Raw genomic sequence first — 27,714 nt, forward strand, 5'->3', positions numbered from 1 at the left:
TAAAAGCTGATATGGGGAATATCGCCACCTACTGGAGCGGAGTCGGACATACTTCCATCTTGAAGTCCAAATCTCGATTCTCAAGTTGATTCTCCCCTGATGCTTTGATACTGAGACATATAGTAGTCCAATTAAATGGCCTGATCCAACTGTAACCATTGCTCAACTTAGACATGCACGTAAACATACCGAGTCAAAACATTAACATCCAAATAAGCTGAGCTTTTCTGTTTTGCAAAAAAACAGGAAATACCAAAATTCCTGAATATTCTGATTGGATTCTATAGTCCAAGGTTTCGTTTTCCTGGGAAGTGCATTTGTATATTTATCTTATTATCAGGCATACTATTTTGGTTTTTAGTATTCAGCTCATATATAGAGGGGTTTAATACTCTGAGTCTAGCTGTGGATTTCAAACAGACTGTTTTTATCTGCCTCGTAACTCACTTGGACACTAACACGAAACGACAAAAGCAGGCCAGATAAAAAGGACCGGACAGATGTGGGCTACTTGTGCTGACCGCCCTCCCATCAGCACGGAGCTGAAGTTGAAGGTTGCCCGCGGCCAGGACAATCTCTGACTGTGTGTGTGTGCGTGTGTGTGTGCGTGTGTGTGCGTGTGTGTGTGTGTGTGTGTGTGTGTGTGTGTGTGTGTGTGTGTGTGTGTGTGTGTGTGTGTGTGTGTGTGTGTGTGTGTGTGTGTGTGCTGATGGTGCTGCTGCTGCTGCTGCTCCTTTAAGGGGATGTGGACACACTGCAAATAAACTGCACGTACAGATAAACAAACACAGCTGATGAGGATTTTTGATTTGTTTGATTGTTCATAATAAAACGAGGCAGCAGATCTCGGATGGTGCGATGGCTAGAAACGTGGCTTGTACGATTGTTTAGACAAGCAGTTTTTTGCTCCGTGTCTGGTGCTCACATTGCATCCGTCACATGAAAGACATTGATTGTATAAGGAGGAGAACTCACGCGTTGATGCCATGGTTCGAGATAGTGGGAGGCGGGGGGGGGGGGCAGAGCACCTCCAAAAAGGCGTCCTCTTTCACGGTGTGTCAAGTGTCCAGTAAAAAGGCTACTACAGCGTCTGCTCCAGTCCTCCTACTGTCCTCCTCCTGTGTTCCTGCGCTCCTCCTGGGCTCCTGTGCTCCTCCAGTCCTCCTCCTGTGCTCCTCCTGTGCTCCTCCTGCGCTCCTGTGGCAGCGATACGCACGCCTCCTGTAGCTGCCGTACACTGTGCAGGACTGAGCATCACATCGCACACCGTGGAGCAACACTCGTGTGGGATGATGATGATGATGATGATGATGATGATGTCGCGGGAATAGGAACGTCAGTCTCTTCTTTTAACGAGAACATCTCAGTCTGCTGCTTGAGTCACCCTGCATGTTGGAGCCAACGAGTCTCTGAGCAACCTGCAGAAAAAAAAAAAAATTACCTAATATTCTCATTTTAGATTTTTTTTTGTTCTAGGCTACCTCAAATAACCTACAATTTTTCCACGGGTGTTTGCAGAGCTTTAAAACAGGAGGAATAAAAACACAAACCTTTAAAAAAAAATAAAAAGTGTATTTATAGCATCAACTAAATGCAAACAATCTAACAGCTTACATTTAAAAGCCACATGGCTCCACCAATTCATTCTCCTCCATACATGAGGACTCTTCACACCTTCTGTTTTACAGACTGTGGAGAGAAGTGTCTCTACGCAGCTACAGCATAAAGTGTGAGGGACTGAAGACACTATTTTAAAGGCTCTAAATTTAAATGCTCTGGATCTAATAAGGGGCTTGACCCCAATTTGGGCCATGGACACACTTTTTTTTTCTTTGGTATCAAAGGGGTTATTATTATAGAAGGAAGATTTATTTCTCATTTCTGTTTAAGAAACTAAACAAGTACATGTTGCTAGCTGCGTTGGGAGCTGTGTCTAAATCTAGAGCTAAATCTTTTTATTTTGTAAAAATAGATCCAAAAAGAAAAAACCTGGATGTCCGATGAGACTTTTAATTCGTCCAGCCCTGTTATTAATTTCACTTTCACTGGACGTCTTTCTTGTTTTACTATGTTTGGTTTTATGCTAAGACTAAAACGCCTCAACTAAAGAATTCCTCCATATTCTTCCCTAACTATCTGATAATTTGTACTTCCGGTTGCTTCTTGTATTTTGAAACCTGGGACCTATTTTTTTGTTTTTCATGTGTTTGGGTCTTATTGACTAAAAAGTACAAAAAATGTGGAACTGATTCAAAGTCATCCCTCGAGTAAATGCACCCAATAGGTCGCCACAATCACAGATTTCTAAGCTTTGATACGATTTTAACAAAAAGCTAAAAAAATATCAAAACCAATACAACAAAATGGATACCAGGGATGTCTAATACAGGGTCATTTCCTGTTTCTCACTATTAAAAATTGAGCATTTCAAAGCATTTCAAGCAATTCAGGACTTATTTTTTGCTTGGAATTTGACTTGGTGTGTTAGTGCTAAACAATTAACAAGGAAATAAGATGTTTATCTGGACAAATCAGGTGAATGTGGCTCATATTGAGTGTAATGAGATATGTATTTTTTGGCTATTTTGCCTTTATTTGATAGGACAGTGGATATAGTAGCAAATCAGGAGAGAGATTGGGAATGACATGCAAGAGAGAGGTCAAAGGTCATAGTTGAGGGGCACTGGTGGCTCAGTTCAAATCCGACCTGTGGCTCCTTTTCCGCATGTCATTCCCCACTCTCTGTCTCACTGATTTCCGACTCTATCCACTGTCCTATCGCTCAAATAAAGGCACAAAATACCCCAAAATAAATCTTAAAAAGTAAAAAAAAAAAAGGTCATAGTTGAACCCGGGCCACCAGCTTTGAGGACTTTAGTATCCATACATCGGGGGCGACCTAACCACTTGGCCATCAGCGCTCCATGATGAGATATTTTTTAGTAGAAAAAAGACAAATACACATTTGCAGTTTGCAGTGTTTAAGTGCTAGATATCAGGAATCCACCATGGTTGCTACGTGCATCAACAGTGACCTTTAAGCTGTCACTGTTGTGTTTATTAGCAGCTTAGTCGTCTTTTTGTAAATCAATCACACCGATAGTATTCTGCAAGTTCTCTCTGGGGAGGTATTAAGTATTAGCTCACAAAACAAAGGTACTACTGGAGGCGTCCATGTTGCATGTCCAGCTTGCATCTGGAACGCGGTCAACTTGGATGTGGCGTCATTCCCAGCTCTGAGTAGGTAAATTGAACGCACCATATGTTCCCCTTGTTTGTTCTGTTTGGTGTGTTTTTAGCGCTGGAGATTATTTCATAACCCATACTGTATGAGCCTGCAGTGACGCTTAAATCTGCATAAATTACAGAAGTATATGCGAGGTCCATAATGGTTCATCTGTCTGCATAAATTAAAGGTATGTACGTTCATCCAGTTGATGGATAAATCCTTTCATACTTTTCAGCACTCCATAAACCCTGCCTATATGCAGAGTTGTTCCTGAAATCAGACTCTGAAATCTCTCTGTAGGATTCTCCAGGTTCCTGTGCTGTCAGGAGCCGATGTGTGAGTGATGGATCCGTGATGGATAACCACAGGCTGTTACCGCTCGGGGATCAAAAAACCGTCTCCTCTGCCTTTTTTTTTTTTCCACATGCAGAGGGAGACGGTTCTTATCACACAGTTTCACAGCTCTCCCTTTTTAAACTGACTGGGTGCTATTCTGGTGCTCTTAAGCCCAAAGATAGCTGCGTCATCCGAGGATTGGTTGACACAATTATCAGGGGTCAGACTCCTGCAGCCGGATGTGTAATAGAAGCAGGACAAGGGGGAGAATATCCCGACAACAGACCAGACTGCAGACTGCAGACTGCATGCATGAAGAGAGGAGGGAAACTCTTTAAAGAGAGGGTACAATAATTATAATGAATGATGAGGAACTTGGATTTATCCGCCTCAGGAACGTGGAAGATTGAACACACTGCAGAAACTAAATCTTAGCACATGTATTTGTCTAATTTAGTAGACAAATACCTCATTACACTTATCACAAGCCACATTAACCCGACATGTCCAGATAAACATCTGATTTCAAGACATACACAGCAAAAAAAAACATTGACTCCAGGGACCCCAGACATCCAAAACACATCCAGCTTATCACTAAAACTATTATTTGATCAATCATGTGATCATTTTTCCTCCACTGTGTTGCAAGTAAACTTTCATTTTACACCACTTTGAGGCTATTTCATGTATATTATTGTGTATACTGTTTATTTTTCTCAGTGTAAGATGTGTACAGCTAGGTGAGCGTGTATTAACAAGGCTGTGAATGAATGCTGGACGCATGACGCATGGATGAAAGTCAGACAAAGACACTGCAAGTTTGTTAGTTTTTAGCATGGAAAACTTAAAGAGGACATATTACCCCCCCTTCTCCATCTTTTCAAACAGTCCCCTGTGGTCTAATTGAAACATCTGTGCTGCTTTGCTCAAAATATAACATGAATCAAGCACCAGAGGAGGTTTGTGACCCTGTATAAACCAGCTCTCTCAGAACGCTCCGTTTTGGTGTGTGTGTCTCTTTAAATGCAATGACCCCCCCCCCCCTAAGTTTTCCCCGTAGACCTCACTCCATAAAAATGGCCGACCTGCTCAAAAGTTTTGTTCTAGGCTGGGGGTGGAATCCATGGGTGGAGATATCAGGGGAGGGGAGGGGATTTTGTTTTTTACCAGAATCCCACTGTGACATCACAAGGAGAGCAAATTTCTCGGAGCATTTTTCTCTGTGTTGCAAGACTTATGCAGACCACAAACAAAGGACTGGGTGGGTTTATTTCACATGTTGTGGGTGTGTAGACACTCAGGTTACCCAAATATATGTTAAAAAAACCAGTGGTCTGTATGCACGATGACTGGATAAAGAAAAGTGTGATTTAACCGACTACATGTGCACTGCAGTCCTAGATCAGATCTTTGGCTCTGTCTCTTTAACTGCACACTTACCTTAGAATGAGACATTCATGCTTTTTCATGCACGAGGCTGAGCATGAATTTATAATAATTCATGTTCCCTCACCACATCGTGTTCCCAGGGAGAGAAACATGCACAGAGTTTGGTTAGGATTACATAAATCATGAGGCTAGAATAAGAAGGTGTGCCATATTTTAATACCATTTTATTTAATATTGCTTATAATATTTTTTTTTTAACATAGAAATAGATTTTAAGTAGTTATATATTATCGTTTTAACGCAGGCAGATCTCTTCAGTCACAGGGAGAAAATCTCTTCCTTACACTTTGAGCACTTTTTCAGGGTGGTGTAAAAAAAAACACATTTAGTATTAATGAATCTAAAGAATAGAACATTCTGGATGCTGATGTATAACCTGCTCTTAGACTGACTAAACTAAAGCTTAACACCATCCTCTTTTTTTTTGACTCCAGCATTTTTCTTTAAGCGCCTGTGAGGCGTGTACATGCAGCTGGCTATGAAACTGAATTTACTGAAGCTTCTCTATGACCTACAAATGCAAAACAAGACGATCAGCAACGAGCGTGATAAAAAAAAAAGTGATGTCTGAACTCTGAGTCTGTGAGAAGAAGTGATTAAAAGCACTCTGCAGGAAGTGCTTAGTGCACATTCTCTATGGAAAATATTCACAATAGTAGGGCTTTCACACTTCCAGAAAACTCCTGATATATTTCCTAGAGGAGCTACATGTGTGAACGCAAAAAGCCAAGTTTTTTGCTGGGACTTCACCCGGAGTTTCTCCTGCCAGAACCCCTAGTATAGTTTCCGCAGCAAGTCCGAGTTAGCTGATGTGAGAACGCAGCAGGATGTGTATGTCTGACTAGGCAAATAGCCAGTCATTGTTTTGGATTTTGGGGTGGCCGATCAGATTTCAAAGGGGGCCCATGCCACCCTTCTGGACACGGCCCTGCATCACAACCCTTTGCATATTTTTTAATCTTATGTTAATTTGGAAAGGTCTTCTAGGTTACTTTAAAACGTCTAACCTCTAACTCTATCAATCCATAGTAAATGTTGAAACTCTTCTTTATATGTGTGGCTACCTCATGCTGTTACACCTGCACGACTTAAAGGTTAAAAATATTCTTTAAGATTTACTGTAATGATTGTCAGCGCTGCTAATAATTTAAAAAAAAAGATACTGTGTGCTATTGGGCTAAACTCACAAATCCAGACTTTTATATAAAATACTTCCTGGCAGAACATCAGACCTTGTGCGCTCACGTCTGAAGAACTTTCCTTCATCTAAGAAATTATTTATTAGTGTTTCAATTTCTTCTATGAACTCTTACACCGTGCAGGTAAGGTGAGCCAAAGAACAAAAAAATCCAGACAAAAACTTTATTTAAATGAATAAAAATGAAATAAATCTTCCATGTTGAACGCAGGGCAGGGACATAATGTTCCTTCAGGCTCAGAGGAGCGCGCAGCCACGGCCCTCAGCCACTCTGTGTGCACACCTCATCCAATAAAGAACATGGCAGTGGGTGTTTCTTATATAACGTCCTCTGTGTATGTTTGAACAGCCATTTATAATGTGGGGAATTTACTGATTCATTCATATTTTCAATGCCTCTCGCGGAGGACTGAAGTGCATCCAGCACGCTGTGGGCAGGAGGAAAAAGAAACAGCCTGCCCTTGAGCTTATAGGCAGTGATTTATGTTGGCTGGAAACGAAAATTCATCAAAGAATCAACCCATCAGTAAAGGAAAAAATGAAAGCAATGAGATTAGACCTTACTCAGATGAAAAAGAAAAATGTGACCTGTTTACCTCGGCAGCTTTTAACACGACTTTTATTTTCATGATACATTCCTGATCTGTCACTCATTTTACCTGCAGAAAGATATATATAGAGAAATGTTATTTTCAGGACTACAGGTTGTGTTTTGACAGATATTATGATTCACTAATGTGACGGCCCCTGCATAGAGAGAGAGTGTGTGTTTGTGTATGTGTGCGCGCTCATGTGCATATCCTTTCTTAAAAGGGAACCATGGAGTTGTAATCATATCCTTCTAGATCTGGAGCACCTGGATCATTGCTCTCTCCCCCTCTCTTTCTCTCTCTCTCTCTCCCTCTCTCTCTCCCTCCCTCCCTCTCCTTCTCTCTCTCCCTCGCCCTCTCTCTCCCTCTCCCTCTCTCTTTCTCTCTCTCTCTCCCCCTTGCACCTCATTGCTCTTGTCTTGTAATTGATCATTTATTTACCTGATTGTGTTTTACATGATTTGCCATTAACAAGTTATAGGTCGACTTTCTCAAAGGACACATGCTGTTTATCTTTTTTAACTGGATGATGAGCATCAATGAAATCAAGTGTACCTTCAGGAGGTCTTGATAGGAAACACAAGAACTCTTTGCTTTGTTGAAGGGACAGCAGGGGGCGACATAACGCAGGTTTGAACAGCTCGGGCTCAGCACAGGAACCAGACAGTGTTTCCTGCTGCTCAACAGATGTTTTCTGTGCAGCAACAAAAATGTTAGTGATCTGTCAACAAACAGAAGTTAAGAGTGTGAGTTGTAATTTTTCTGTGTTCAAGCATTTCAGACTAGTTTGAGACCTTCAGAAAGATGACCTTAAATCTTACAGAATGTGGCCTACAGAATCTCCTATAAGGCTCAGAATAATCTGTCGTTTATTCAGGCGGCTTTGCAGTGAAAATATTGAGAGCAAATCTGCATAAAACACTTTTTGAACTTAAATTATAGGCAACAAAACCTTAGAAACTCGGTTCATTTCATGCACTCCTCTGCTACTTTTTTTGTACTTCTTTCATGATTCTCTATGAGACATTCAAACTGATTATAATAACTATAAAAAAAAGCTCAGTTCATGCTTGATTAGCGGATCTTCTCTTTCCCTTATCTGCATCTTGTAGCACTGCCATTATCAGTAATTTCATGAATAGAGACTAAACACTGTGAATAATGCAATGATTACAGCGTGCAGGCAAATTGTTAAAACGCAATCGGCCTGATTAATAATAAAATGTTCTTGTCTTTCCAACACAGGTTGAGAACAGGAGAGTGTGGAGGTCGGTGTTCATTGGATTTGATTTGAACTTTTAATCAGCAGGGGGATGATGTGTAATGCCGAGGTGGCGCCCTGTGAGGTGTTTAAAAGCAGTTTCTCTCTCTGAAATGACCCCTCTTCTGCGTAATGGGCCATCAACAGCTCGCCATCTGCCTGCAGAGAGAGAGAGAGGAATTTTCCACTGGACTTGTTGTTGTCCAGTTTCTCACTCCCAACATGGTTCTGACAGAATGCGCTAACATTTCTGCTTGATACGCCAGGCTGTTTGTTGACAGTGGGGGAATAGGAGCTCACAACCGTCAGGAATGTAGGCTGATGTAAGAGCGGAAAAGTACTGGGGGTTGCTAACAAACCAGTGAAGCACTCATCACTAGATGGGTCTACATGGTCAGTTTTCAACAACAAAAGCATGCAGATGCAAACTATTACGCAATAAAACTCAAGTGAAAGTTAGGCCCTGAAGATTTCCCTCACAATTTGAAATTTCCCCATGTCCCCTGTGTTTCAAAACTGCATCTAGGGATTCAGAATCAGGACAACATCACTGTAAAACATAAACGAAAACGACAACACAACAAACTATAAAACCAAATAATATATTGCAATAAAAGAAGTCAAGATGGGAATTCCTGCCAAGTTTTTAAAGTGCAAAGTGGAGGTGTGCAATGTGCAATTCAAGTGCAAAAGAGCAACCAAAGGGCTAATTGTTGCTCAGGATGTAAATGTGTCAATTGCGTGCAGGCGGCTTGTCACCTATTTAGACTGTAACATCCGGATATTAGGGCCATAACCGGGGGATAAAAAAATCAAATTACAAATGAATTGAAGTTATTTGTTGTTTTCCTTCTAATCACAGTGATGACGGGAAAAATAGCCTATGAGTGGTGGTCTTGACCAGTCTTGATTTAAAATCCAAAGTCCATCCAGTCTGAGACCGAGACAAGACCGAAACAAGACCGAAACCTTCAAAAAGTGGTCTCAATACAGATTTCAAGTGAAACTGATTTTAGTCATTATGCCGATGAGATCATTCTATTTGTTGATGGTCTTGTCGCTCCCTGCTGTGAAAACTTCTGTCTAATAAGGTCAGTATCTGTTTTCACACACATCCTATGGTAGTTACTGCTGCTCGATGTGTAAGTACTCTAATGTTGTATTTTATTTCAGGTAGAACTAATGAGTAGTTACACTAAGGAAGAATTTAGAGAAACTTCTTAGTATTTGATATTTTGATTAAGTGCATTATGTTCTGTGTCTGCAAAGGATCTCTTCAAACTTTGAAGGGTTAAAGTATCGTGTGAGAAGAATCTAGCAGCTTAAAAAAGGACCTCTAGAATCTAAAAATGTACTTTATTTCAGCATGTCATTAGTCATTGTCTTTAGGTTGACTGACTAAACAAAGAAAAGCAGATTAACCTGGAATAACTAGCAGGTCACCCGGAGAGCACGGACCTCTCTCAAGGCTTTGTTCTTTGCTCTGATCCGGATCTGCTCTAAAATTAAACTGATTCTTCCCTGACACCGCTTCACCCTCATGCAAGTCACGAAATCAGGAGAATCTTTATTATGCAATCGTGCTCACCAGAAGACAAAGATACAGCTGTCAACAAAACCTCCTTGGAGGAAGTTTAAAAATCAGAAGGGGAAAACTCAAACTTAAACGTCAACATTAGAGAGTTTACACTTTGACCCAACTGGTTCATAACCATTAAACCTCTGAGCAATGCAGAAAATGCAAAATCCCAGAGCCAGCATGACTGAGACATCTCCCAGGTACCTGCTTTAAAATTCAGAAATGTCCTTTCAAATGAAATTCAAATGGAGCCTCAGGCGAAACAAGCCAAAAATGAAACCCCCCTCAGGTGTTCTAAGGCACTAAGGAGAACCTGCAGCCCACATTAAGTTTTTTTTATGATGTTTTAACACACCACTGTTTTAAAATCCATATTGTTAATTACATTAATAGTAAGGAATTTGGGTAGCTAAAGTGCTCCAAGCTAATATGAAATAACCTGGCCTATATATTTCTCTTTTTCCAGTAGCCAAATACAAGTTTCAACAGTTGATACATGTTTTTCTTGTGTTCTGTGTCCATCAACAGTAACAGTCACTTTCACTTCCAGGAGCTTCAGCCCATTACTCCACCATTCCCCGGCGGTCTATAGACCCTTGTGGATTAGGCAAATTAGATTCCTTTTTAGCTGTTACATCCATGCCATTTTTTTAAATACCTCAAGGTCCCTGTACTTTTGTTTGCACTGCTCTTTATCTTTTTGGCGTTGAAATACAGTTCCTGAGTTTCTGCTGTGTTCACACATTGGCTCGTCCAGACCTCATGAGGTGGCGGGAAAAAGTCCAGGTTAATACAGGGTTTAAAACTTGTTCACATTCACACATGCAGCTTAATCCGGAAATTTCAAGAGATTTTTCGGAGGAGCTTTTGATTACATCCAGAAGTTCCTAGTCCTTTGGGAAAACCTCAGTCAAGCTTCTTTTTTCAACCAAAGGTCTACAGAAAAAAAAATACTCAATGAGGAACTAAATGGTTCCTGTGGCTATTGTCGTCAGCATTTCCACCTGGGATAATTATGCAAATTAGACCAATGACATATCGAGAAGCAATAAAAGTTACTGCACTACACCACCAGTCCAGTAGGCGGCTGTAAGAAGAAGACAAAGGCAATGCTACAAAGATGGTCAAGGCGATGGTCAGGCCAGCATCATCATTTGTGCGACCGTATAGTTAGCCTGTTAGCATGGTGGAGGTTCAGCTTGTCCTGTGTTTGATTGTGCTGTATGGCATTGCAAATGGATTCATTCAACCCTGGAAAGGAGACGAGTGCTGATTTAAAAACGCCCGAAATACTCGACTTCTTAAACATGGCAGGTGACCTTAAACACTGTGAGTGCCTAACCAATCAGAGAGGTTCAGCGCTGTAGGCCCAGGCAATCCAAGGACCCTAGACCTTTTGAAAGTACTCCCCCATGGGCACGGTCTTTTTTTAAGTTTAGATCAATAACCCCGGAACTAAATATAGTCTTTGGTTCGTGCGGTCGAATGCACACAGGTCCTCAAAATGTCCCGACTTCTAGGAACAAAACGTTCTAGGGGAAGGTTCATGCCGTTCAAACGGGGCTTAGGTCTTCTCCTTTTCCAGCTGAAGCTCCTGTAGACGTCATGTACTCTCTTTCAAAGGACACATCGTCCTCAAATATTTACATATTTAGCTGTGACTTGGCAACGTGTTGCACTAAAACACCTACTTTGGATTTAATGGACGCTGATATTTAGTTGTTATCACAGTCGTGTCATGCTCAGAAGTAGTTTGCAGTGGAAGAAGATTGAATCCTTTTAGAGCTTAGCTGTAGCTGATACTGCGACTAGAAAACCCAAACAGTGACATTTTAAGAAAGCAATATGACTAAGACTTGTTTTCATATTGTCTTGCGGGGATCAGCACATTATCTGCTGAGCGCTGGCACAGCTGAAGTGAGCTTTGATATATTGTGGTTCAAGATTTGTGTCACCATTCTGTTATGATGTTTGCAGGTTTTTATTGCCTCCATATACGAGCATGTTAACTTTGTTTTGATGGGCAGGCATGCAGGCTTTTGTAAGGCCAACCCCAAACTGTCTGACCCATCCGCCGCTTATGTAACGGGAGATTTGAGTAGGACGCTGTGTTCCCTGACAAAGGCATTTCTATTCAGAAGCAGTGGTGGCGAGCGGCCAGAGATTCATTCACAGAGGGTGAACTTCTGTCCGGGGGGTAAACTAGAAGCAGACGGCATCACCTCCTTAAAAACCTACTTGTTACCTTTAATGACTCCTAATAAGCCATCACCTCTTAATTGGATACACATTAACCCCAGCTCAGTCTGCAGAAGGTCTTTTAAATAGCTTTTTTTCCCTTTGATAAGCAGCAGCTGTTTGCTTGACTGATAGCAGTCTGTGTACATATGTTATGTCATTTCAAAACTAAAGCAACATGGAGTTAATGTTCACTATGTGGACATCTGGGTGACACACTTTTTTCTGGCCTGTTTTGATAGTTTGGACAAAACCTCTTAACCCCAGTTAAAGCTTGTCTTAATTCTGCAGCATGATTCTGAATCAGTTGAAAGAAAACTTTTCAACATGATCGTTTGAGTATTTTTATGTATAATCAGCCATCATACTTTATATAATATTGTGCAGAGGGCGGCAGTAGCTCAGCCGGTAGGGACTTGGGTCGGGCTCAGTGCTGACCAAGTCTTGAAACTGGTCTGGTAGAGCAAGACACCGATTTTCCGCTGATAGTCAATATGTTGTTTCCATGTTCATTTATGATCAAACTATAAACTCTCACTTACTGATGCATGCATGTGTAAGTACTCTAATGTTGTCTTCTATTTCTACAAAATGACTTCTCAACATTTCGGGGTGGAAGAACTCGACTGGTCTGCACGCCGTCCTGACCTCAGCCCCATTAAACACCTTCTGAATAAACCTGAATCCAGACCTCACTCATTAACCTCATTTGCTGGATGCTAAGCTAATGCTCTCATGTTTAAATTGGAGCAAGTCCTTGCAGCAGCACGGTTCCAAAAAATCTGACTGAAGACTAAAACAAGGAGAGCGGAGGATGTTATATATAGAAGCGGATTAGTGCTAATTGTCGACCCCTCTGAATGTCCGAGTTTGTGCTGTGGTTTTATTCTTTGAAAAGTAAATAATATCTCAAACAAGACTTAAGAAACACAGCAGACAGTTAGAGTGTCTTATCTGGTCGGTCAGCATACTGACACATACAGCAAGAATGAAATGAAAATGAATGTTGAGGATGAAGGTCACAAAGTTGGATCAAGAGAATAACACGGGAGACAAATGGAGGGTACATTCAATGTTCTCTATCGAAAATAAAATGACAGAAAACATGAATTATTTCTGCTTTTCTTAATCTGTACTGAAGTCCTCTATTGTCATAATCTTATTGTTCTATATCGATGTTATTACTTTATTGTATCTATGTATTTATTCATCTTTTTATAATCTTATTGTTCCAGATCTTTTTATGTTCTCTGATGTGATGTCGACTTCTTATCGTCTTCTTATCGTCTTCTTATTGTCTTCTTATCATCTTTATTGGTTTTATTCTCACTCTCTTTTTATTACTTGATTGCTTTAACTACCCAATGAGATCATTATCATTTTAATTAGCATGTGCAGGACGTTCAACCTGTTGCATTTAAATCTTGTTCTTGCCTTTTTTTGGACCACTCTGTGTTTGGCCTGAATTTTTATTCTGCTACCTTCCAGAGTTCCTGCCTTTGCTTCGTCTGTCAAAGCACTTTGTAAACTTATAGGAATAAAAGAAGAAGGAGGTAGTTATAAGGACATCACGTAGGTGCAGGGCCGGGCAAAATCAGCAGACTGAGGAAGAAGATACGTCCGCTTAAATGCTACAAAAAGTTTAAATTTATCAAATTTCAACCACAGGTCTTCTTCAGGTGATCATTTTTGAACAATACTATCTGAATAAAAAACAAAAAAAATCCATAATAAAATAAGTGCAGAAACACATAAACACATTTATATAATGATCCTGCGCTGACTCATACAACACACATCTACAAATCCAGACATAAAGTTTAGGGTATACATTCTCTTTTCTGTTACACTGAAACTTCCTACTTTTTTTTAACACTAACATCTTCTCTTGAGGAGGATATAAATAATATGTAAATGTAATAAAACTTAATCCTAACAAAAACATGTTCAAATCGAAGAAGAAAAAAAAATGTCTTTCACTTAAATCTTCACTTTCCCTGTTGCAGAAAGTACAAAAAAACTACACAAACACAAATCTTCATTTAAGTATTTATTAGACAGAAATTGTTCCCTGTGTTTTAATCCTACTATTTCATTCATGAGGTGATACTACCAGATCATTATTTATTTAATATTACTTAAAACTGTAACAACTTGTCAAGCTGGAGCCGATACAGCCGACCAGATTCAGTTTTATTTTGTAATTTCAACTCTTGATTTTGGGCTGCATAATTTTAATCTCACATATATTCTGTTTAATATAATTAATATATATATATAATATACATTTAATAGTTTTATATAAAGCAGTGATGTGATGAAAGTGAGTCATATTTACTAAACAATTGCTGAATATTAACCTGTAACTAAAGCTCTAATATGGCCTAATAAATGTAATAAGTTACAAAGCTCAATATTTTCCTCATAAGTTTAAGGGGAAGCAGCTAATATAAAAGTTTAATATAAGACTAAAACTAAAATAACTTACTCTAGCTTTAGTACAGTGCCTTATAATGTCCTTATCGATAACAGGTTAAGGTCAGTAACTTCTAATTAACTGTTTTTAGTTCATTTGTTACACGACTGATCAGCCTTCACCTCCTTACGTCATCGAAGAGTGTTGATTCCAGACCGGGAGTATTAGTCCCTCCCCCCCCCCGGAGAATCCTATTGGTCTGTCTGGAACGTAAATATAAGAATCTCGCTCTCCTATTGGCTGAAGCGTTCTACTTGTCCGGGGTCGCCTCCCCTGCGTTCATGACAACACGCCGCTCCGTCAGTTGGAGAGGAATAATAAGCTAGCTTCGGGAGGTAGTGGTCGTAGACAGGACAGGAGCCACAACAGCTACGATGAAGTTCGTTAGGTTCATTATGAAAAACGCCGCTTTGGCCAGTGTGCCCAAACATATCGAACACTTCTCTAAATTTTCTCCTTCGCCGCTCTCCATGAAGCAATTCCTGGATTTCGGTGAGTATTGACCACCCGAGCAGATCACAGATATGTCATTTCTGAGGGATCTAAAGTCTTGTGGTAAAGAGTTGATAATGCTATCTCAATTTAAACACATATGAAGCGTAATTAAGTGCTAAAATAGACACATGCATGATGTTCCAGCTGCTCTTTGCCTGCAGGAGCATAGTGCTCATAATGCAGAGGATTGCATCATGTCTGTAGCAGAGAGCTCAGGCTGCACTTTGTGGGGCCTCTGGAGACACATTGCTGCTCATATCTTTACAGAAATGTACTTATAATTCATCTTGTAAGTCCTGTAGCAGATCTATAATGTCTTATCATGCAAGTAGTGCAGATAAATTTACATTTTTAATCTTAAGATGTGTGCATAAAAGAAAGAAATCGTTTTGCAAACACACAAGTTATGATAATAAGTTACATAATTTGTAGGATTTTTGGTTATTATTTAAATAGTGTCTCAGTCCAATGATTGTTTTTTTTCTTTTATGCATGTATTAGTTTGGTGGAAAAGTTAAAAAAATAGATTTTTTTCCCCAAAAACCTGAAGTGAGCTCCAGCTCAATTTTCTAGATTTGATGGAAGAATAAAGTTTTTGGCACATCTAAAAGTGTCACAAAGTTGTGGAAACACCGATTAGACTTTCTGAACAACAAGACCAAAACATGGAAACCAACAAATTAGTATATCAAAGTGAAAAAAGCTGAAAATAATAACATTTTTAATCTTAAAATGTGTGCCTAAAAAAGAAAGAAATCGTTTTGCAAACACACAAGTTATAATGATAAATTACATAATTTGTAGATTTTTTGGTTATTATTTAATTTGTGTCTCAGTCCAATGATTATTTTTTTCTTTTATGTATGTATTAGTTTGGTCGAAAAGCTGAAAAATAGCATTTTTTTCAAAGCTCAATTTTCTAAATTTGATGGAAAAATTAAGTTTTTGACTTTGTCATAAAGTTGTGGAAACACCGATCAGACTTTCTAATCAACAAGACCAAAACATTGATACTGACATTTAAGTACATCAAAGTGAAAAAAGCTGAAAATAATCACATTTTTAATAGAGAAAAATAGAGATTATTTTGGGCACTGCTGCTTAAAAACATTTTAAATTACTAAAAGCTTTGTGGGGTAGTACGCTCCTGTTCTGATGTCTTTTTTTCCTTTGCTGCTTTAGGCTCCATAAACGCCTGTGAGAAGACCTCCTTTGTGTTTTTGAGACAGGAGCTGCCTGTCAGACTTTCAAACATCATGAAGGAAATAAACCTGCTGCCTAACCGACTTCTCACAACGTCGTCCGTGCAAATGGTGCAGAGCTGGTGAGTAAACAGAAAAAACCAGGACATAAACTATTGTTATGATCTGAGTTACATAACCTCTGGATTGTGGCGAAAAAAAACAAACAGAAAAACTCCCTCTTTCTGTTCGCTCTGTGTTCATCCATCAAGCTACATTCTGAAGCCAGATTTCTTCCCCTGAGTTCTTAGACGTTAACAATCACAGCTGCCGGCTTGTTTACTTCCAATTAGTAGGACAGTCTTTAGTTTCCCTCTGCGGTGGTGTCACGCTCTAAACTGCATAAGCACCCTTTGACCAAGTTGTACTCCTTCCAGCTGGCTCTGAGCTGGCAGAGGCTCTCAGCGCTGAACTTTACCCCAGTTTCTCGTCACACAGTCACATGACCCTGTTTGTTGGAGAGTCTGCTTCTCGTTGTTTTGTTGAGGAATGACCTCAACTGGCCTCCTAAGGATCAATCGACCAATCAATACATTTTATTTGTATAGAGGCAACTCATAACAAGTGTTATCTCGAGACACTTTGCAAAAAGCAGGTAAAAGACCTTACTCATTGTTTTTTAACATTACAAAAAGCAGGTAAAAAGACCTTACTCATTGTTATGTTACAAAAAGCAGGTAAAAGATCTTACTTATTGTTATAATACAAAGACCCGGCCTATCCATCATGAGCACTTTAGCAAAGCAGTGTTACAGTGTTAAGAAAAAACAGCCTTATTAAAAGTCAGAAATCTTCAGCTGGATCCCCGGCTCATGACGAAACAGCCTTCACAGGACTAGACTGCACCGGATGAGGATGCAGCTTTTTTTTTAACCATGAACTCTCACCTGAATATGAACTTAACCGCTGCTCTTGTGTGTTTTCAAGATGTTTGAACTTGTTTGTTTATGTTTTGTTTTTTTCCAGGTACATCCAGAGTTTAATGGAGATCCTTGAATTCCTCGACAGGAATCCAGATGACCACAAAGTCCTGGGAGAGTAAGTTCCCTTTTTTTTTCTCTCGACAACCTCTTCCAGAAGTAAAGATTTAACGATCCCTTGCTATGCAATCATAATGGACAATTCAAATTGATGAGACAAAAAATGTATTGCAATAACCTCCGCACCAGATCACGACTTAAGTTTTTCATCACACCCCTATTCAGAACATCTCAGACAAGCATCTTTCTTCACTTTCTTCCATTTTCTTGTAATATGAGCAGAGTTAATGACAGCTGGATTTCTTCTTCACCGTCCTCTGCAGGTTTGTTGACACCCTGGTTACGATCAGAAATAGGCACAACGACGTCGTACCCACCATGGCCCAGGGTATCATTGAATACAAAGAGGCCTTCCAACAGGACCCGGTCACCAACCAGAACATCCAGTACTTTCTGGACCGCTTCTACATGAGCCGGATCTCTATCCGCATGCTCATCAACCAGCACAGTGAGTAACATTCAGCATCCAGTTCAAAAGGGATAGTTCAGCGTTTTTCACCATCTACAGTTCCCTGTCGTACTGAGCGCCCCTGTTTTATGGAGCAGGGGTGCTGGTAGCCTAGTGGTTAGAGCATGCGCCCCATGTACAGAGACTGTAGTCCTCCAAGCAGGCAGCACGGGTTCAAATCCGACCTGCATGTCATTCCCTAATCTCTCTCTCGCCCCTGTTTCTGATTCTATTAACTTTCCTATTTTTTTAATTTTTATTTAACCAGGAAAAAGACTCATTGAGATTAAAAATCTCTTTTACAAGAGCGTCCTGGCCAAGACAGGCAGCAGCACAATTACAGGGTTTCAGACATAAAACACATAAATACAGGAATCACAAAAAGGAACCATTCATCAGAATCTGTCAGAAGTCATCAGCAACAAAGCGATCAAAAAGGGGCAATAGGAGTTAAAACATCTACAGTCAGATACTTCTGCCTCCAGATCATTAAGACGACCTTTAAAAACATTCAAGGAAACCAGCTCCCCAAGATTTAAAGTATCTTGAAACCGATTCCAAGAAGAGGGAGCAGCATCCTTGAACGCCCTTTTTCCTAATTCAGTACGGGCTTTAGGGATGGTTAGGTGTAAATCCTGCAAGCGAAGATGCTAACTTCCATTACTTTTTTGAAGTATGTAGCTCTGTAGGTAGGATGGAAGCAGACCGAGAATACCCTTATAAATAAAAACATGTCAGTGGTTTAGTCTACGTGCAGACAAGGCAGCCTAAACTTTCCTTTCTCTAAATACAGACATAATCATTGATTTCTAGTTTTTATTATTTTTTCTTAAAATTGGATTAATTATGAACCTCATCTGCAGAGATGTACGTCGTTTTGGATAAAAGCGTCTGCTAAATGAATTGTAGGTTTTGACACACTGACTGGTTTCTCAATAAAGGGGCGGGGCCAACTGACTTCTCCTATGGGTAACATACTTGTGATTGACAAGTACCTCATACGACCCCGCTTCAAACATACCGACCTATCCCTTTAAGTTTCTGTTCTTCCTGTGTTGTTGTCTGGTGAGAACACCCGGCTGTGTTTCTGTTCAGTGTCGCTCACTCTGCTAACTTGTCACTTGTTTGACACCCGGAGGGAACAATAAGTCAAAACACGTCCCCTCACCGTCTTCACTGTCACATCAGTGACAGATTATTTTTCTGTGGGATGTTATTGTCAGCCCGGGGAGCCGGAGTGAGTCAAGACGAGCTTCACATCGCAACATTTCTGCTTCATTATGCAGCGTTTGTTACAGAGGTAAAAAAACAGATGCAGACAAAAGCAAACAGGATACAAATAACTGAATTTACATGCTAATCTGTGGTTGTCACTGGAGTTTCAAAGAAGTGTTAATTTAACTTAAATCAAAGAGAATGAATTTGAATCAATGATTTCATTCATTTTCCAAACAAAGATATCTACTCTTTGCTTTACCTGCTCTGTTAAGGATCCGTTTTACTGCTTTGTTGTCGTTTTATGAGGTAAATAAAGTTTTCCAGATTTAAATAGTTTGTTGGACAAATAAAGCAAATTTATGACGTCAGCTTGTGGAACTTTTTGTTTGTTTTAGGATTTACATTTGGGCGTTTGCCTTTATGTGGACAGGATACTGGACGAGGTAGTTGGGACACAGAGTGGAGGGTGACATGCAGGAAATGAGACATAAGGTCGGACCTGCACCCAGGCCGTCCGCTTTGGGGACTACTGCCTCCATACATGTGGCGCAGCCTAACCGCTAGCCGGCCCTTAAATTGAGAATTCTCCACAATTTAGAATTTTCTCATTTAATTCAACAATCATGGGGCAAATGGTCCGATCAGCATATCAGTGTTTTTCTTTTTGTAAAAAGACACATTGAATTATTTGAGTGTTTCTTGGCCTGTGTGTTATCTCTAGGGTTGGGAATCTTTGGGTGTCTCACGATTAGATTTTGATTCTTGGGGTCATGATTCGATTGAGAATCTATTTTCGATTCAAAACGATTCTGGATTCAAAGTCTATTTTTTTTTAAATTAGTGCATACTTCAGGATCTACTCCAGTCACCTGATGGACTGGCTGAATTTCTTGCTGCTCTATTTGGCAATCTACTGAGTTAAAGAGCTAGCATTAGCACTTAGCAGGGAGTGACTGATTAGCCAAAAAACTTAGATTTTTGGACGTTATGAATCAATTTAAAATCTCAGAAGATAAGAATCTTGACTATTACCTGAATCTCTACTGTCTCAACTTGTTTACTCATTCAAGATATCCGCTCTTTTAAACGTGCTGAATACAGATTTACGTTTTTCACAAAGACTGCAATGTACGGACAAAATTGCAGACACAGTTTTCATCAACTTCAAAACAAAAAATGACATCACATTCCCACAAACTTTCTCACGATGCCCAGCCCTCGTGTTTGTCAGGTTGATACTTTCAGCTTTGTGCTCTTCTTCACTTTGCATCTTTTTGTTCTCTGCAGCTCTCATTTTTGACGGCACTACAAACCCTGTTCACCCAAACACCATTGGAAGCATTGACCCTCACTGTCACGTCGGGGATGTAGTCCAAGGTAAATATATCTTTGTCTTCTATTTCAGACTCCTGCTGTGACGTTTAATGCTTTTTATATCGGGGTCATTTGTGTATTATGTGTGTCTACTCCTGCTATAATCATGTAAGTAATCATAACTTGTGTGATTGTCTCTTTGTTCAGATGCCTTCCACAGTGCAAAGATGCTGTGTGACCAGTACTACCTCCGCTCCCCTGACCTCGTACTAAAGGAGATGAGCAGTAAGCATACAGCGTTTTTATCTTTCAGGTCACATATATGTCCAGTCTTAACTCAGACATCCCAAAGGTTAAAAGTCAAGAGATTTTACTCAAGATAAAGAACAAATAATGACTGAACAAACAGAGCAGAGGACGCAGTGTGTACAGTTGAGTGTATGTACTGTAAGTGAGTGTTCAGCCAGGTGGATCTGAGAGGTCTCTATTTATAGCTCTGAAGCACGAGAGGTGCCTCAAACAGCTCGCCTGGCTGCATCGGACAATATTGACACGTTGACACCTTCCTCTCCAAACTCTCCAAACAGTAGAACCCGAGCAGAGCAGAATATCAGCTCATGATGGGCAGCGTGCACACAGACGATGAGGATGATGAGTTTTTAACGAGCAGCAGCCTCTCGAGTTGAAAACTGAAGCCAGTGTGGAGAAGCAAAAACTGCAGTTCCTCGAGTGTCCACTTGAGGCTGGCTGCAAAAGCAAATGAATCTCCATTAGGCCCCATAATAAAATGCACATTTTCACATTCTGGTACAAAAAAAACACGTTGATGTCAATTCATTTTGATTATATTAAGGCTAAGAATATGCATATCTTTGCATAATTAGGGGTGTGGCTGAAGCTGTTTGCCAGGAGGTTTAAGGTCAACCTCTTTGATCGTATCTAGAGCGATCAAAAGCTAGGTAAAAGGCTAAGTGATGCATCCTTTGGAGTGCACATTTGCAGGCTGGTTACGTCCCAACGGCGCGACAAAGGCTTTTCCACTTCAAGGGGCTCCTTCAAATGCAGCCAGTAAATAAATGTGTCCTTGTTTCCCCGGTGATCAAAGGATCCTTCCGGTGAATCCTTTGTGGGCCAACATTTAAGAGATTCAGTGCACGCCATTTATTTTTGGAAACCCTGAAATCAAAATTGTACAGTCTAAGACGGGGGTCAAAAGAAGAAAAGAGTCAGACGTCTAATCCAGAATCACGATATGCATAGCTTTGTAAATAATATCAGTGTTTTCTTAAAGTTTGTTAGCTCACTCATGGCTCTTGAGAACCGTCATCTGCCGTCTCACTAAATCTACATTTGTGGATGAATTGTTTGCCTGTTATTATCAGGGTTTTGTACCATCAGCTAGTTACGGTGCAGCTGTTCAGGTTGCTAGGCCTTCAAAATAAAAGACTTAAGGGTTTGAGACAGCTGGTGATGTAAAATGGGAATCCACTGTTGACCACATTTCAGTAGGAAATGGGCTCTGAGACACAGCCAGCGTCTGCATTTCCAATATGGCGCCCTCCATTGTTCAGCTTCATAATGTGTCCTCAGTAGCCAATGGATGACATCACTGAGTCTATGTCCATGTGTTATACAGTCTTATGATTTTAAATGAAGATGAAGGTGGATTTTATTAACACTCTCTGTACCCGCTCTCTCTCCAGGTGATAAGAAGAGCCTCCCATTAAGCATCGTTTACATCCCCTCTCACCTTTATCACATGCTGTTTGAGCTCTTCAAGGTACGGTGCATCCTGAAGGTTTGATTCTAGACTGTGGAAGGCCCCGTGTCCACATGAGTCTTCATTTGTTTTTTGTTCTCCCTTTTGCAGAATGCCATGAGAGCAACGATAGAGACCCACGACGACAGCAACAACCTTCCACCTGTTCACGTCCTGGTGTCTCTCGGGGGCGAGGACATGTCAATCAAGGTGGGTGGTAACACCTGCCTCTTTATCCCGAGGTTATTGTGATAACGGCTGAAATTTCAAATAAGGACTCCTTTGTTTTCCTTAAAGAGAGAGTCAGTAGCTTTTTCCTAAAAAATGAAATATAGACTTAAAGAAAGTAAAGTAAGGTCGCTCAGTTGTCACTTCTGGGCCTCCATACAGGCTCAGTGGTGGTGACTGTGTCTGCAGAGACCCCGTCCTCTGACTGGGTTTTGATATTTTGGTTTGTTTTGGTCAACTCTGGACGTTTTTGGGCGGGGAGCTGGTGTGTTTCCTCCAGACAATTAGAGTGCAGGAGAGTTAAGGAGTGGATACATTTCAGCGATTTGACACGATTCAAACTGGCAAATATGATGGTCGTGGATGAAGCGGCAAAGAAGTGAAAATATTACCATAGTGAGGCGGATTAAGCTTGTTCTAAGACCAGGGTGAACCTAGTGTTGGCCTGCTTTCTGTGGGACAGGCAGGTGCCAAACACCGGCAGTTAGCTTGTGCTAGCGTGGGACGAACAATGCAACTGACTCCACCTTTAAGTCTTTACATTCCTTTGTTGTGTGTCTCTGTTTGTAGGGATATCTCAAGGCGGTGTCTCCCGTAACACTAACACTCTTCCTATTAGCGGGAGATTAATTCAGAGCTGTAGAGCCTGTAGAATGGACATGTGGGTGTCTTTGTACGTCTTTGTGAACCAGTTGAACAGGTTAAATGAAGCCTGTGATGATACAGTTATTGCGCTGAATTAATCTTTCACACTGTTGTTTTTGCACAAGTTCAGATCAGTTTAGTGTTACATAAGGTAATGATCAACCGCACACAGACTGTGGTATGTGTTGGCTTTGAAAAGCTTAAGAGTACCAAATTCTTTGTGATTGTTTCTGCCCAAATCTCTAGATCTGTTATGTAATAATCTCACCCTCCGTTAAGTACAGTGCATACTGGTAGAATAGATACTTAACTGTGATAAGATTAAATACACAGACTTGTTCCCTAATGAACCCGGTCTTAATGCCCCATAGATATCACAGCATGTTACTTAGACTATAATCGTCTCTTAAACTGTGAAATTTAGAATGTAAAGGTCACATATTGTACAAAATACCCTCCACCATTTTAGACACACTGAATGTGTCTCAAGCCTGAGAAAAGTCCATCCTCTCCGTCTTTAGCCTGCTCCGCTTTTTCAGAAAATGTGTGCTCTAACAGGCTGTTTGAAGATTTTCCCTTCATGACATCACAAAGGGCAGTAGCCCCTCCCCCAGGTGGGTGACACTCCCACAGCTAGGTGTTTGTTCTGCCCTCTGAGTCTGCCTTCTCACCGTAAACAATAGGACATGGAGCGAGAAAGCCAGAGACACACAAGCCCTTCAAGAAACTTCACACACATGTTTTGAGGAGCTCTGAGACTTATTTAAACTGGTTAAAAAAGGGGAGAATAGGTGAAGTCATCTTGATACCTCTTATTGCACCTTTTTGTTAATGCAGTACTACATTCCCTTATTATATATCTTCCCTAATGAACCTCATCTACCTGGAGCAGACTCTGATCAATACACAGCCTGGTTCATGTACTCATTTATCATGACAATTCATGAAGTAAAAACACAGAAGACCCTTTAGTTTCTACCGTTCAGTTAAGGTTCTAAGTGTTCCCAACGGGCTGGCCTTCATTTGCTCTTCCTTCGTCTGGCTCAGCACAAATTCAATGACCTCATTTGACTCTCTGCCTTTCTCCATTTCTGCTGCTCTCTGCAGGTGAGCGACAAGGGAGGCGGTGTCCCCTTTCGGAGGATTGAGAACCTTTTCAGCTACATGTTCTCCACCGCTCCCGCTCCGCAGATAGGAGAATACTCACGGCCTCCTCTGGTACGTACAGAAGCAGAGAGAAGGGATGCTGTGCCAGGATTGATTTCATTAACTAGATTTCCCTCCTACACAGCAGCTGTAAAGGCGCTGTTAATTGCACCATATGCCTTTTTGATTAATTTCTGTACACTCATCAAAATGCTAATTCTGATGCTTTTATTTAGACTATTTTTCTATTTAAAGCATGAAATCCTGGCATCATTTCCCCCCAAATACATGCAAGAAACTTCACTTAACAAAAGATCCATTTGTTCCAATGATGAGTTCTTCTTGCAGTGTGACAGAGAACAAAGCCTTTTTTTTTTTTTAAACCCTCGATCTCCTCCGTCTCTGTGCAGGCTGGCTTCGGCTACGGGCTGCCCATCTCTCGACTGTACGCCAAGTACTTCCAGGGAGACCTGCAGCTCTATTCCATGGAGGGCCACGGCACAGACGCTGTCATCTACTTGAAGGTGAGCCAGACCGGGTGGTCATGCATTAGAAGAACTGTGACAAAACGCCAAGCCTGCAGCACATTACACAGAGAGACTGCTTTTGTTAAAGACAAACTTGACCCTGCAGACTTCTGTGCAGGAATGACAGGAGTTTTTTTAAATTACATCATGTCGTCTTGTCCCTCCAGGCGCTGTCCACAGACTCCATCGAGAGGCTGCCGGTGTACAACAAAACCGCTCTGAAGAACTACAAAGTGAGCCAAGAGGCTGACGACTGGTGCATACCCAGCAAAGAGCCCCTGGACCTGAGAAACTTTAAGGTGTCCAAGTGAAAATCAGATCAGGCCTACGTACTGTAATGTAAACGCCTTTGGAATCTCTGTCTTCAAAACTCCCAACGTCTCCATCAAGTTGAGGCAGGTGTGGACTACAAACATTTGTTCTGCTTAGAGGGAACATCTCCAGACAGAAGACAGTATGTCCTTTATTACTTCAGTCCGGTTTCAGCAGTAGCATGCTTTTCTCAGTCCCTGTACCTCATTAGAAAATAGGAAACTTCCATAACAGAAGATATTCAGCAAAAAAAAAACAAAAAAAACATTAGACGCCTCGAATGTTGCATCAGCAGGGAGTGTGTGTGTGTGTGTGTGGACATGCAGACTGGAGTGATGTGCAGGTAGAGAGCGAGAGGCAGCACCAGGCTTGTTTTGGGTGTGGTGTTGTTGCTGAAAATAGCTCAACAGATCAACAGTGGAAAGATGTAGAGTGTGTTCAGACCAAGAGACAGACAATTCTTTCTGATGTGTAATAACGTACAAAGTCATTGTGAATACTCATGAAGATTTGAATATGCTGCCGGCATAAATCACACTAATTTGCTCCTATGCAAATTTGGGAAAGTTTAACTTTTTCCCCACCAGATGGGATTTTTTTGCTTCCTGTGCAGTAAAATGTACTGTCCCGTAGACATCCTCAAATCAACCCTGATAATCAAGCATTACAAAAGTTGTTTGTTTGACTTCTTGCAGACAGACCTTGCATCTTAATTGATTACAAGTCTGCATCCTGGTGTAGTTATTTCGGCATGCACAGCAAAATCTGCTTTGTTTGGGATTCAAACCACTGCAGGAAACAAGAACGCAGTCAACGTTTGGCATGCTAGTTACAGTGTAGCTGCCACTCACCAGCGACTCGTAATTATGCGCCCTGCAGCTGAAAGCGATAGCTGATGTCCATTGAAAAAAATTCCTGATGCTGAGCCAACTCGGACCTTGCTAAAAACAGGTCATCAAACTATGCACGGGTCAGCTTCATGTAGCTCAGAGCTGAAGTGGCGTTAATCCAAACACAGCTCTGTTGGAAGGCGTTGAAATACGTCCAGCTTTGTTGCCCGTCCGAGTGACTTGGTTTACTGACGGACACAAAAATGTGTTTGTTTAACACAAGCTTGAGTTTGTTTTGCTTTTGTCGGTCTGAGCACAACATAGGAAGGTCTGGATATTCAAGTTGTGGAAGTTATTCAAAGTAATCAGAGCAGCTGTACGGAGTGCCATATGGAGGTTTTAAGTTAAACAGGTGTTGCGGGGGAGGGAGCGGGGGGCGGGGCCTGTTGTTGTTGAATGATATAAAGAGGACCAGATTTTATTTTTCCTGTAGGAAGTGTCACCCAAGCCTTACCGTAGCGACTTCACCCAAAGGCTCATTTCATTGAAATACTTGAACTATTTGAAAAATAATACTCATGCTCCTTGTTGAAATGGAAGTACTGTAATCTGTGATACAGTATGAAGGTATGAAGATGGGAAAACAAACTTACAGCTGCTTTAAGTTGAGTGTTTTTCGCTGCTTTCTGCATGGACATGTGTTTTGATTTCTCAGCAATTAGAAGATGAAATCGTTGTATTGGCAGTGACTTAAAAGATACAGTGTTATCTTAGCATCCGATTTCTAGATCAGGCTGAATGTTACTCATGTCATGTAGAGACTTAACAAAAGAACATAGTATCGGACCACGGTTCTCTCTGTTGTCCACGCTTATTTGGAGTTTGAATGCTTTTAGCCCAGCTCAACGGGGTCTTGTGTTATTGAACCCCAGAAGGCAGTGCATGTTACGTTCAAGTTCTCTTAACAGTCTGTGATCCAATAAGGCAAAAGGCCAGTCTCAGCTTCTTTCTTTTTTTTTTTGTTTTTTTATTACACTGTGCCATAGGAAGAAAAAAAAGCCCTGGGTCCATATGTGTTAAAACACAGTTTTATTTTGTATTAAATTTATCGTAATCATGCAGAGTGTGAAAGGTTATTTTTTATAGCTTTGTAGTGACTGAAAATGATTGTACATACTGTAAATACAACCCAGATAATAAAAGAAAATAACAAATGAAATACAGGCTCTTTCTCTTGTGTTGTTTTTTATTGAACATACAGAGTGTGAAATTAAGAGTTTTTCAGTGTCAGTGGATCAGTTTGAAGTCTCCCGATGAGATCAAGTTCAGCGACTCCATCCTGCAGCCCTTCAAGCACAAGATGCACACACACAAAAAACTTGCTTATATCGCCCCAAAACGTATTGATATCTGTTAAAGCTGCTGTTTTCGTCTGACACTTTAAATCCAGCAAATGTGAACGTGTGTTACACTTTTAAAATGTTGCTTTCTTGGCTCAGAGATTAATGAGACGGTGGTCATCACACGGAAACGGGCTGGGAGTCTCCCTTAAGTCACAGGCTTGTGATCAAGTCATGATCCTCTGGTCATTTGAGATCAGGGGGCATGTGAGTCTCTAAACGGGTAGGAGCGGTACGAGCCTACGAGAGCTCTAATAATAGACGGCTGTTGCATATCTGCACGTTATGTACAGTGAGAGCAGCATTCATGTGCACGTTTCAAATCACAGTGAATAGTAGCCCAACAGGACATCTAAAGTTCCTGCTCCACTATTCCATTTATTTTGCAGATACAGTAAAATAAAATCTATGCACCAATCACAAGAGGAGCTTACAAAAGCAGCTCACTCAGTTCAAAGTTTCTCACCAATAAAAGGGATGTTGATTTTAAATTAAATTTAAATGCAACATCAGAAATGTTCCATAGCACCACACTGTGTAATATTAAAATATGTAAGTAACATACAAAACCAAAACATGAGCACAAAATATTAAAATACAAAACTGTAAGTCATCAATGAATTGCATGTTAAACATATTTCGCAGCAACATAGAGCGTCCTCTAGGATTATTTAAATTATTTAAGAGCCCATTTAAACTCTTGGAAACCTGAAATTACTTATAAAAAGTAAATGTTGCTTTTAACTGAATGC

The 27,714-nt window shown here is 40.6% G+C and overlaps 2 protein-coding genes across 2 annotated transcripts in view; one reads left to right on the forward strand and one right to left on the reverse strand.

The window, feature by feature from the left end:
• tbkbp1 (TBK1 binding protein 1) overlaps positions 1 to 1,368 on the reverse strand; it is a 74,005-nt gene extending 72,637 nt beyond the window's left edge. The window contains exon 1 of the mRNA XM_065949693.1: positions 976 to 1,368. The gene's annotated coding sequence lies outside the window, so the exon portion shown is untranslated. The remainder of the gene's footprint in view (positions 1 to 975) is intronic.
• Positions 1,369 to 14,641: 13,273 nt separating this feature from the next.
• Positions 14,642 to 26,781, forward strand: pdk2a (pyruvate dehydrogenase kinase 2a). The gene is made up of 11 exons (XM_020649835.3): positions 14,642 to 14,851; positions 16,037 to 16,178; positions 17,062 to 17,133; positions 17,399 to 17,583; positions 20,089 to 20,178; positions 20,323 to 20,400; positions 21,819 to 21,895; positions 21,986 to 22,084; positions 23,855 to 23,965; positions 24,304 to 24,417; positions 24,588 to 26,781. Exons 1-11 carry the CDS (start codon positions 14,734 to 14,736, stop codon positions 24,729 to 24,731), a joined length of 1,230 nt encoding a protein of 409 aa, XP_020505491.1. The 5' UTR covers positions 14,642 to 14,733; the 3' UTR covers positions 24,732 to 26,781.
• Positions 26,782 to 27,714: the final 933 nt, after the last annotated feature.

The sequence above is a fragment of the Labrus bergylta genome, chromosome 21 (genome assembly GCF_963930695.1).
Source record: "Labrus bergylta chromosome 21, fLabBer1.1, whole genome shotgun sequence".
Taxonomy (NCBI): Eukaryota; Metazoa; Chordata; class Actinopteri; order Labriformes; family Labridae; genus Labrus; species Labrus bergylta.